The sequence below is a fragment of the Aphis gossypii genome, unplaced genomic scaffold (genome assembly GCF_020184175.1).
Source record: "Aphis gossypii isolate Hap1 unplaced genomic scaffold, ASM2018417v2 Contig00552, whole genome shotgun sequence".
NCBI classification, from domain to species: Eukaryota; Metazoa; Arthropoda; class Insecta; order Hemiptera; family Aphididae; genus Aphis; species Aphis gossypii.
The window spans coordinates 1-13225 of NW_026083157.1; the positions used below are offsets into that span (position 1 = coordinate 1).

The 13225-nt window shown below is 30.7% G+C and overlaps 1 protein-coding gene across 1 annotated transcript; it reads left to right on the forward strand.

The window, feature by feature from the left end:
* The first annotated feature begins 1855 nt into the window (after positions 1-1855).
* LOC126554600 (uncharacterized) lies at positions 1856-6594 on the forward strand. Its single transcript, XM_050209655.1, has 6 exons — positions 1856-2000; positions 2057-2280; positions 2570-3065; positions 3168-3629; positions 3679-6456; positions 6566-6594. The coding sequence occupies exons 1-6, from the start codon at positions 1856-1858 to the stop codon at positions 6592-6594; spliced, it is 4134 nt and encodes a 1377-aa protein (XP_050065612.1).
* Positions 6595-13225: the final 6631 nt, after the last annotated feature.

Here is a 13225-nt window from a genome sequence, read left to right on the forward strand (position 1 = left end):
AACCTTCTCCGGAATTACGACTCATACAAAATAAGAATGAGCGAAATCGATCCAGCCGTCTCAATTGATGACTGTTATACCTTTTTGTCTCTATTTTATATATATAGAAGATAGAAGATAGATAGATTATTGTGAACTAAAAAAAAATTCACTCAATAAATTTCAAATTTCCAAACTAAAATAACTATAGAAACCATAGATTAATTGATTGTACATCGAGCTGATGTTAGATGTCTACCATAAAGTAAATAAAGACAATGGTATCGAGTTCAAATCCCAGACATCAATGAATAGATTTTGCACTTTTTCTACTTATTCGGTTGACTTTTAAAAATTTTCTTTCGTAAAAACCTTCCCCAGACAATAACAAATACTCTTAAAAAATAATTAGCGAAATCGTTCAGCGTTCTCAATTGATGAATTTTATATATTTTTGTCTCCATTTTTATGTATGTAAATTTTTAATTTCTTTTTTTACTATGACAACGATTTAAGTTTGTATGTCTATTTGCATGCATTTTTAAAAACATTTTAAATAAATGATTTATTTTATTTAAATGGTTGCCATTGACTACCAAGAATAATTTAGTTGACTATTTGCTGGATAGATGGCGCTTCTGTAATTTCATCACCACCTGGTCATATTTCTCTAACCCGATAACTTTCTCAAATTTTTCGTCCGTAAGAACCTTCTCCTGGCAATTACGACCCAAACAAAAAAAAAAATGAGAGAAATCGGTCCAGACGTTGTTTAGTTATGCGCTTACAACACTTTTGCGATTCATTTTTATATTATAGATTTTATTCACCTCAATACTCTTTATAAACAGTATTTTTAGTACTGCCCTTTTGGGGCTAAAATAACCAAACTACTGGCAGAGCTAACTTTAAAAAATGTGATATAGAACTGTCCAAGTGAAAAACATTTTTCTCTCATCAATCCCTGTCATGCTCAATGATTGTCCTTGAGACTTATTATTTATTAGCAAACTTTGAGTGGGATTGTATTCTTTTTAATTCAAAGGGATAATCAGTTGGAATCAACGTTCACAACCATATTAATTATTTGTATTAATTTGTAGAATTAACAATTTTAAATAAGAATAGAAATAACCGTACATAAACTGTGCGAAACGGAGATGCATTAATCTCTGATGTATAAAGAAAGTGTATTTTACCAATAAAACGCAGAGCCGAACTATGCGTAGGGTATTTTACGACTTCATGTTACATGTTTTTTACATAAATTAGCTGAATATAAAGTGATAATGTTTTAATACATAAATCAAGGTGTTATAGCAAACCATTTTATCTTATATATAAAAATGAATCGCAAAATTTGGTAAGCGCATAACTCAACAACGCCTGGACCGATTTCGCTCATTCTTTTTTGTTTGGGTCGTAATTGTCAGGAGAAGGTTTTTACGGACGAAAAATTTGAGAAAGTTATCGGATTAGAGAAATATGACGAGGTGGTGATGAAATTACAGAGGCGCCATCTATCCAGCAAATAGTCAACTAAATTATTTTTGGTAGTCAATGGCAACCATTTAAATAAAATAAATCATTAATTTAAAATGTTTTTAAAAATGCATGCAAATAGACATACAAACAACGCAAATGTTCGCAAATGTTCGTTGAAGTCCAAGGATGGTTTTTACGGCTAGAAAAATTAGAATTATTGCTGGAAAAACCCTAAAAATAGCCCTTTTCTTTTTAAAATAGCCCTTCCTATAATATTTATAATATAATACTGATCGTATCCATGGCAACCAACAATCGTGTTTTGTGCAGAGTGTTTAGTTAGTTAGTGTTTGTTTAGTTCGTGATTAGTGAAAAATAATTTATATTTGATATGCCTCCTATAAGACGAAGCAATTTAGGTAGAAGAACCAGAAATGCTACAAACCAAGCTAATTACCGATCTAATTCACAAACGCGTGAAGCGCGAGCAAGTTTGAATCGAGCTGCTTTTAGTTACGATGTGTCAATTGACTACAGTAACTACCAATGTGTTGTTATTGGTTCTATGAACTCGGTTTGCTCACACTGTAAGGCATTAAAATACAAAACGAAGCCAATGGATTGTGTTGCGCAAATGGTAAAGTGAAATTGATACCATTGGATCCACCACCAGAACCATTGTACTCATTGGTTTCAGGAATAGGAACAGATTCTATACACTTTTTGACAAATATCCAACAATATAACAATTGCTTTCAAATGACTTCATTTGGGGCAACAAATGTAGTTCGGGAAAATTTTATGCCAACTTTCAAGGTATGTATTATAGCAGTTACTCATAATTATTTTAGCGAACAAAATTTTCTGTCACCAAAGTTAAGATGTGTCACTAATCTTCAATTTCTTAATCATTACGAAATATATCACTTAGTCATCATATTATATTATGGTGTTTCAGTTTCAGTGACACTTTTATTATATTTTATATTTGATAGATATTAGTTAAAACTAAATATATACTTTTTAAGATCAAATATTATTTAAGTTTGATCACCGACAATCCATTAATTTATACCACACCATAATATATTTTTTTTATTTACAGATACAAGGGCAAATATATCATAGAGCAGGTTCACTGTTACCAGTGTCAGATAGCGACAACAAATTCCTGCAAATTTATTTTATGGGCAATTCACCACAAGAAATTGATCTGCGTTGTGCACATAACAATTTAGTAAAGAGGTCTATTGTAGAACAATTACAAACTTTATTTCATCAGCACAATCAATTGATTATATTGTTTAAAACTGCCCTGGATCTGATGCCATCCGATAATCACAAAATTGTAATCAGAGCTGATAAAACACCTGCAGGTCAACATACAAGACGTTTTAATGCACCAACTATTGATGAAGTTGCTATCGTTGTAGTTGGAGAAAACTTGGAATCCCGTGATATTGTTTTACGTCGTCGGAATGATCAATTACAACGTATAAAGGAAACACACCGCTCATATGATGCACTGCAATATCCCATTATATTTTGGCAAGGTGAAGATGGCTACGATTTCTCAATAAAAATGATAAATCCCATTGCAGGTAACTAAAATATTAGTTTAGCTATGGCGATAATATCTCAGTCATTATATTATGTATTTTAATTTTATATTTGAATGTTATTAAAACAAAATCTATTTACAGGTTCTGAAACCAACAAAAAAGTCAGTTCAATGAACTATTATTCATACCGCCTAATGATTCGGGAAAATGAAGATAATCACATATTGAAATGTCGGCGATTATATCACAAATATGTTGTTGACATGTATGTTAAAATTGAAACGGAAAGATTAACATTCATCAGGTTGAATCAAACCAAACTCCGATCTGAAGAGTATATTCACCTTCGAGATGCGATTAATACTGATGGAAATGCACAGAATGTCGGTCGGATGACTATTCTTCCAGCAACATACATCGGAAGCCCTCGGCATATGCACGAATATGCTCAAGATGCCATGTCGTATGTTCGTCATTATGGTACAGCAGATTTGTTCATCACATTTACATGCAATCCGCAATGGATAGAAATCAATCAGGAGTTATTCTCTGGCAATCACCCATTGATCGTCATGATATTACAGCCAGAGTCTTTAGACAAAAGTTGAAATCTTTAATGGATTTCATCGTAAAACATAATGTGTTTGGTGAGACACGCTGCTGGATGTATTCTGTGTGGAGTGGCAGAAACGAGGATTGCCACATGCACACATTTTGATTTGGTTGGTTGAAAATATAAGGCCAAATGAAGTTGATGCAGTGATATCAGCTGAAATCCCTAATGTACAAGTAGATCCTGGATTGCATGAGGTAGTTATCAAAAACATGATACATGGTCCCTGTGGAACTCTTAATCAAAATTCACCGTGTATGATGGATGGTAAATGTTCAAAACGATATCCACGGACATTAATATCGGAAACAATTACTGGTAATGACGGTTATCCATTGTATCGTCGCAGATCGACAGCAGACAATGGAAAATCAACAATTGTCAAATTAAATCAACAAGATATTGAAATAGATAATCGTTGGATTGTTCCATATTCACCCATTTTATCAAAGACATTCAAAGCACACATCAACGTTGAATCTTGCCATTCAGTGAAATCTATTAAATACATTTGCAAATATGTAGCCAAAGGGAGTGATATGGCTGTGATTGGAATTGGTGCAGAGAATTCCAATGATGAAGTTACCCAATACCAAATGGGCCGCTATGTCAGTAGTAATGAAGCAGTTTGGCGAATATTTTCTTTTCCTATTCATGAGAGACACCCTTCTGTTGTTCACTTAGCTGTGCATTTAGAAAATGGACAAAGAGTGTATTTTACAGCACAGAACGCAGTACAAAGAGCTGCTCAGCCACCATCTACTACATTAACCAGTTTTTTTGAGACATGCCAAAACGATGATTTCGCACAAACATTGCTATATTCTGAAATGCCAAAATATTATACCTGGAATCAATCCTCAAGGAGATTTATACGACGGAAACAAGGAAAACCAGTTCCAGGATATACAGATGTATATTCCACCGATGCGATTGGCCGGATTTATTCAGTACATCCAAGCAATGATGAATGTTTTTACTTACGACTGCTATTAGTCAATGTACGTGGCCCAACATCATTCCAACAGTTACGAACTGTTGATGGTGAATTGTGTGTATCCTACAGAGAAGCCTGTCAACGTTTGCAATTGCTTGAAAATGACGCTCATTGGGATCAAACTCTCAATGATGCTGTAATATCATCACACGCTCATCAAATACGAACATTGTTTTCTATAATCATATCTACATGCTTCCCATCAAACCCAATTGATTTGTGGATCAAGTACAAAGATTATATGTGTGATGATATTTTGTATCAAATACAGAATAGAATGGGAAATCCAAATATACAAATCAGTGAAGAAATTTACAATGAAGCATTGATTTCAATTGAGGACATGTGCTTGATAATGTCAAACAAACTATTAATTCAATTAGGCCTGACCGCGCCCAATCGTCCAATGCATGACGCTTTTAACCAAGAGTTGCATCGAGAAAGACTGTATGATCTCAACGATTTGAAAGAATTAATTCAAACAAATCTTCCACTGTTAAATGAACAACAGAAGTATGTATTTGAAACTCTTATGAAAGTAACAAATGATGAAACTGGAGGGATTTACTTCTTAGATGCACCTGGTGGTACAGGAAAAACTTTTTTGATTTCATTAATATTAGCAACAATTCGCTCACAAAATAAAATTGCACTTGCACTCGCTTCGTCGGGAATCGCAGCAACTTTGCTTGAAGGTGGTCGAACAGCCCATTCAGCACTAAAATTGCCATTAAATATGCATAGCAATGAAACTCCAACCTGCAACGTTTCGAAGAACTCTGCAATGGCAAAGGTTTTGCAGCAATGTAAATTGATTGTTTGGGATGAATGCACGATGGCACATAAAAAATCTTTGGAGGCTTTGGACAGAACCTTAAAAGATCTACGGAGCAATAATAACCGATTTGGTGGTGCAATGATTTTATTAGCAGGAGATTTTCGTCAAACATTGCCGGTGATTCCACGATCAACGCCAGCTGATGAACTCAATGCATGTCTAAAGTCCTCCAGTTTGTGGAAACATGTCAAAGTACTTCATTTAAGCAAGAATATGCGTGTCGAGTTGCAAAATGACCAATCTGGAAACATATTCTCTAAACAACTCATTGACATTGGTAATGGCAAATTTCCTATAGACATGTTGACTGGCTGCATTAACTTTCCTCTAAGTTTTTGTCAGTTAACTCGATCAAAAGATGAACTTATTCAGAAGGTGTTTCCAGATGTTTCTCAAAATTACAGAAACCATGATTGGTTGAGCGAACGAGCTATACTGGCTGCAAAAAACATAGATGTAAATGAATTAAATTTCAAAATTCAAGAACAAATTACAGGCGAATTGATGATATATAAATCAGTTGATTCGGCTACTAATCAAGATGATGTAGTCAACTATCCACCGGAATTTTTAAACTCGCTGGATTTGCCAGGATTGCCACCTCACAATCTTCAATTAAAGGTTGGATCGGTGGTTATAATGTTGCGAAATATCAACCAACCGCGTCTTTGCAACGGTACACGGTTAGCGATAAAAAAATTACTAAACAATGTGATAGAAGCAACTATACTCAAAGGAAAGTATAAAGGAGAAGATGTTCTCATACCGCGCATCCCAATGATTCCGACTGATGTGCCATTTGAGTTTAAACGACTACAGTTTCCAGTGCGTCTTGCTTTTGCTATGACTATAAACAAGTCACAGGGGCAATCATTAAGTGTTTGTGGTATTAATCTAGAAAACCCATACTTCTCACATGGTCAATTGTATGTTGCCTGTTCCCGTGTTGGAAAACCATCAGATTTGTTTATCTATGCGCCAGGTAATCAAACAAGAAACATCGTATACCACAAGTACTACAATGATAATAATAATAATTATGATTCACATGATTAACAATAAAGCGATTACTTACTTTTAAATCATGACAGAACCGTCACCTGGTGATAGGGCGTTGTGAATAAAAAATAATTAAATAAAACTATAACAGTTAAAACTATAACTACTTACTTTTAAATCATTATATATGTTTTATTTAATTATTTTTTATTCACAACGCCCTATCACCAGGGTGACGGTTCTGTTCAGGAGAATTTTTTAAAATACGTAGGCACAAAAACTGCCACATTACAAATCTTTCGTCGTGAATTCGACGTAATATTAGCACTATCAATAAGATTAAATTAAAAATTAACACACGGCATACGAAAATGCAAAAAAAGAAAGTAACACACGGGCAACGCCGTGTCGGGTCAGCTATAAACAATAATTATAAACAAAATTTCCATCGTAAATTTCAAAATTCACGTTTGAGCAACCCTTTAAAATGCGGATCTCGAAAAATCCTTTCTTATTGCACGGTGAAAATATGAGAAGAATCCCCATTCCAAATTTCAAGTCTGTACGTTGAGTAGTTTTTGAGATACAGTGATCAGTGAGTGAGTGGTATTTGGATTTTATAAGTATAGATTCATCAATTGAGAACAGCTGAACCGATTTCGCTAATTATTTTTTAGTTGTATTTGTTATTGTTTGGAGAAAGTTTTTACGAAAGAAAATTTTTAAAAAGTCAACCGAATAAGTAGAAAAAGTGCAAAATCTATTCATTGATGTCTGGGATTTGAACTCGATACCATTGTCTTTATTTACTTTATGGTAGACATCTAAACATCAGCTCGATGTACAATCAATATAATCTATGGTTTCTATAGTTATTTTAGTTTGGAAATTTGAAATTTATTGAGTGAATTTTTTTTTAGTTCACAATAATCTATCTATCTTCTATCTTCTATATATATAAAAATAGAGACAAAAATGTATAACATTTCATCAATTGAGAACGGCTGGATCGATTTCGCTCATTCTTATTTTGTATGAGTCGTAATTTCCAGGAGAAGGTTCTTATGTAAGAAAAAGTTAAGAAAATTGCACGGAAAATTAAAAAAAAATACAATGAAAAATAAAAAATACCGATGACTACTATTACTATTATTATTATTATTATTATTATTACTATTTTATTTTCGGTAATCATGGTAACAATTTTTTTGTTATCATTATTTATTTTCCCCATTTTTGTAACATTTTTCACTGATGATTCGCTCCTATTGGTCGCAAGAGAAGGTGCTTATGTAGTTATGTAGTACAATTTTAGTAAAATCCACCAGAAAACTTCGGAATCTGGTTGTAAAACAACAACAACTGTCACTGCAGTCCAGCAAGAAAATAAACTATATTAAGGTCACTATTGATTATGATTGAATATAATAATTATAGACCTGTTGTTATATTTTGTTAAAACCATAACAACAAAAATAAGAATTAGCAAAATAAGTCAATGTCTACAGTAAATTTCAAATTCACAGCAATAAACGAAGATAACAAGTTATACCAAGTTTTATTGTTTTACCAACAGGCAACAATATAAAAACCACGAGATGGCACATTATTGTATTTTACCTACCGTAGTAAAATAAAAAAATGATATAACTTTGAAACTTAAGTGTTAGAAATTATAAGCTTACGTACACATCTCGCGGGGTCCGCAATCCACCACGTGTGGATTACCTACATGATAATATACTGCTCGCATAATCATAAGAGAGTCTCACGGCAACGGCAAGCAGAATGACTATAATATTATGACTTGAGTAACTCACTGACTAATAAACGTAGAGCCTGAACAATGATAGATCGATGCTTAAAATTTACACGGTACATTCGTAAAATCGTACCACAAATTTAGTGTGCAATAAGAAAGCATTTTACAAAATTCGCATATTAAAGTGGTGGTTTCACAAGATTTTTGAGAATCAAAACGGTCAATGAAAATATATAAGTTTTGAACACCGTTAAACCGAATATTAAATAACAAATTAATCAAAATTCGAATCATATTATATAGAATTGGCATTTTTAACGGGCAACGAAGTTCACGGAGCCAGCTAGTATTTCAATATAAATATTTTTTTTAAAACCATAATGTAAAGTAATTTTTTGCCGACAAATTACAATATTACAATACATGGGCAACCAAGGATAAACATAACATCTAAAATCAGACTGTAATAAATATAAAAACTGATAAAATAAAAGTTATAGTAGGAGAATCAAAGCCTAGGTTAGGATTATGTATTAATTGATTATATTAATCTACCGTATTATGTCAAACTTAGTATAACTTTGATACTTTATTAGAGTTAAATAATACACTTACGTACAAACAGATTGCCTACCTAATAATATACTGCTGCGAATCAGAGTTTTTATTCCGGGCAATAGAAAACTTAAGATAAATCTAGAACATCATCCATCGAATATTAAATAACGTATTGAAGAAAGTCTGAGTCATATAGAATTGGCATTATTAACGGGCAACGAAGTGCAAAATGAAGTAAGCAATACGAAGTCTGTCGGGTCAGCTATTATTATTATTAATATAATATAAAAAAATCTCGGTTTTCACCTGAGGTGACTTTTTCGCGGGCAAAGCCGGGTGGGACAGCTAGTTTTTATATATTTTTGTCTCCATTTTTATATATAAAGATTTTTAATTTCTTTACTATGACAACAATTTAAGTTTGTATGTCTATTTGCATGCATTTTTAAAAACATTTTAAATAAATGATTTATTTTATTTAAATGGTTGCCATTGACTACCAAGAATAATTTAGTTGACTATTTGCTGGATAGATGGCGCTTCTGTAATTTCATCACCACCTCGTCATATTTATCTAACCCAATAACTTTCTCAAATTTTTCGTCCGTAAGAACCTTCTCCTGACAATTACGACCCAAACAAAAAAAGAATGAGCGAAATCGGTCCAGGCATTGTTGAGTTATGCGCTTACCAACACATTTTACGATTCATTTTTATATATAAGAAAATTAGAATTATGAATTTGGTAATACAAACCTGTGATTATCAAATAACAATTTAGGTACCTATGAGTTCTCACATACAATTAATGTTGAGTTACTAACCATTTATTATAACTATTAATTATCCAAATATAGGATTATTTTTTATTTAAAGTAGGTAGTTATTTTTACATTGAATATTTCTGTAACGATAGGATTATGTTCTTTCAAATTCTGAAACACGAATGAGTGGTGACTGAAACGATGTTTCGATTTATGCCTATTGCCTAAAACTCGTTGTTTTAATGGAGAACAAAAATAACGTATGCATAATGTTTACCTAATCCTTTAATTCGTCTAACCAAAATAATATTAAATAATTTAATAAATTTACAAATAAATAAATTATTATAGACGTTCATTAGATAAATACAATTTAAAATTAATAATATATTCAAAAATCGAATTATACCGTGATATGTTTAATTTGACAGCCAATCAATTTTAAGTCAAGGAAAAACACGCATAGAAAACCTAGTCCTAATCATAATAAATTAATAAAGACTAACAGACTTCACTCAGAATTGTTTTTTTTTTTTTTTAATAGAATAATTTTATATTCTTGAATTAAAATTTAACACATCCATTAACAGTGACTTCTCTAGATATTTAATGTACAGCAAAACTTTACCCGCTTTTTACAATATATACATTTATGTATTAATTCTTACGTACGTATTAATTGGAAAAGAAATAGAAAGATTATCAAAAATAAAATAAAAATGGTAAAAAATTGTTTGTCAAGTTTAAAATTTGGTCAGATAATCAGGTTATATCTTTGAAGGAGAGGAGGGGTCAGGTGAAACTTCGGTGCCACTGATAGTGCCCAACAGTTTTTTATAGATAATTTTATTTAAAATCCTAACCATAATTATTATTAAGCTATTGATTATTTTACAATTTATCATCACACTTTATAAAAACTATAATATAAATAACAAAATAATTGACTTACCTTTTTTTGTTCCATCATAATAACGTGATAATAATTATATTCTTTAGCCTATAATAGGTATAGGTAATATAATTTTATAAGGAAATATTTTAAACTGGACAACAACACTTAACACGTATGTGAAAAAGTTAGGAACCTACACGTCAACTTTACAACAATTCAATTTTAACATGTAATGATTTTTAATTATAATATTTAATAATATAACTGTGTTCTCATATATGAACATAACACCATGCCATTCATTTGGTGAATGAATGATTACATCATTAATATACTTTAAACATTTTATAAAATAAATAAATATTACTAAAATACGATTATAGTACAAAAATAGCATAAATCATATTTAATTTAATTAATTGATGATTTTGGTTCCAATAATAGCCATAAAATCCATCGACTCAGAAGGACAACAATACTAAAAATAGCTATTATAAATACATATTTTAATAAAACAACTTGGCTATATGGCATTACACTCACAAATATATATAATAATACGCCAATAGGAACCTGATAAGAAAAACTAAGGTCTAGACTCTAGATTAAGGGGGACAGAGAAACCGCGTATGACGTATGTAAATGAATCCAAAATAGGTTTTCAATATAAAAATATTTAAATGTTAAATATTTATACTTTTTAGTCAATTTATAAGTATAAGCTAAATAGTCCAATTTTTTCACACTTTTTACACTATGTGATAAATTCTAAAGAAATATTCGTAAATATAACAACACCTACATGAAACTGACCTATTTAAAAGGACGCTAGAGGGATACAGAACTTCATAAAAAAATTTAATAAAAAATATCCAAATAATATATATTATAAGTATAATATACCCACCTATAATATATTACAATCAATTTTATTTACAGCCCCTATTTATTTATTGTATTATTGATATTACCTTAGTTATTACAAGAATGTAAAAATTATGTAATATATTGTAGCCAATGGCCCTATAGTCGACGAGGCATTTGTTTTCAAATAAAAAAAAAAAGGGACGCTACACAAGCATGTGTTGTATCCGTCTTACAAAATGTAAAACTTTGCGAAAACTGTTAAGAACCACTTAAGCCGTAATCCAAGCTAAGCAACCAAATTTCACACTATAAAGTGGAGAATATTTATTGTTCGGCGTTGTTTTTAATTTTTCGATATCACAAATACGAAAAAAAAATTGTATTGTTCAAGAATTAATTTGTATTGTTATTATTTTATTTCATTTTTTTAATTAATTTAATTTGTTTAACAATAATATACGCTTTTCGAAAATGTTGAGTAAAATAATTATTTTACGTATACATTACATTTTATTGATTAATTTAGTTTAACAAATTTTAATTATACATATTCGTGCAATGTATTTAGCTGAATTAACAGTGCTCATATGTTAAAATAATTCATACCAATTTGAAGTCTGATAGACTAACTTAAGGTATTTAAAAAATATATTATAATACGTACATATTTTATGCACAACGGAAAAAATATCAAAATTTCACCATTTATTGGATATATTTATGAATGTCTACAGTATTTGAATAAATTTGAATTCTAATTTTGGTTATTTTTATAATTTTATCAATTTTTTTTTAAATTTTCACAAAATATTATTATATTATTTATCATTATGTATTTTAATATTTTCAAAAATTGTTTATAGTTTAATGAAAATTTATTATATTATTTCTTGGAAATTTTCACAACTTAACCATATAATGTATGATATTACTAGTATTTTTAACAGGATTGTTTTATATATTTGAATTGATTATTCAAAGTATTTTAAATTTTCTTTTTATAGCTCTATACTAAATAAAAAAAAAAAATTTTTAAATCGACAAATATAAAAAATACACTGCAAATAAACACAGTACCTAATAAAAAATATGTTAATATAAAAAATATATATAATGGAAAAATCATATTATTTTTCTTTAAAACCGATCAATCCACTCTAATTCGAAGTCTAAGGGACCATGACATCAAGTGAGGGAAGGACTTACATGAAGTTGCCCCTCCCCATAAGTATTTTGGTTTTTACGGGCCCCACGAAGGATTGCAATTTTTTTCCCGAGACATGCAATTAGTTGCATAAAAATTGCAAAATTTTGATACCGGTTTGAAGTCCGCGGGGTCATGGGGGGGCAACTTCACGAACGTAAATTAGCGCACATTAAAAACAATTTACAAATCTTGCAAAACACGCTCATTAATAAGAACGAAGACATTGATATACATAACATAAACAATATAACAGCTGATAATAAAGAATTGGAGTTTGACATTAACACAGAACTGGAAATAAATCAACAAATAAAACTAAAAAAACTACTAATAAGATTTTCGGATTGTTTCGCGCAACATGATATGGACTTGGGCGCTATTGATATAAGAGATATACCCATACCCACCTTAACTGAAGACCCAGTAAATTTACCACCCTATAGATTGGCATTATGTGAACAAAACGAATTACAAAGACAAGTCAATGAACTTTTAAAAGCAGGTTTAATTGTACCATCAAATTCATCATATGTTAGTCCAGCATTTTTAGTTAATAAGGCTGATAAGACAAAAAGATTAGTAATTGACTACAGAAAAATAAACGAACAAGTACCATATCAGAATTTTCCAATCACGAATATACAAACAATATTTCATTGTTTAGAAGGATCAAAGTATTTTAACATAATGGATATGCAA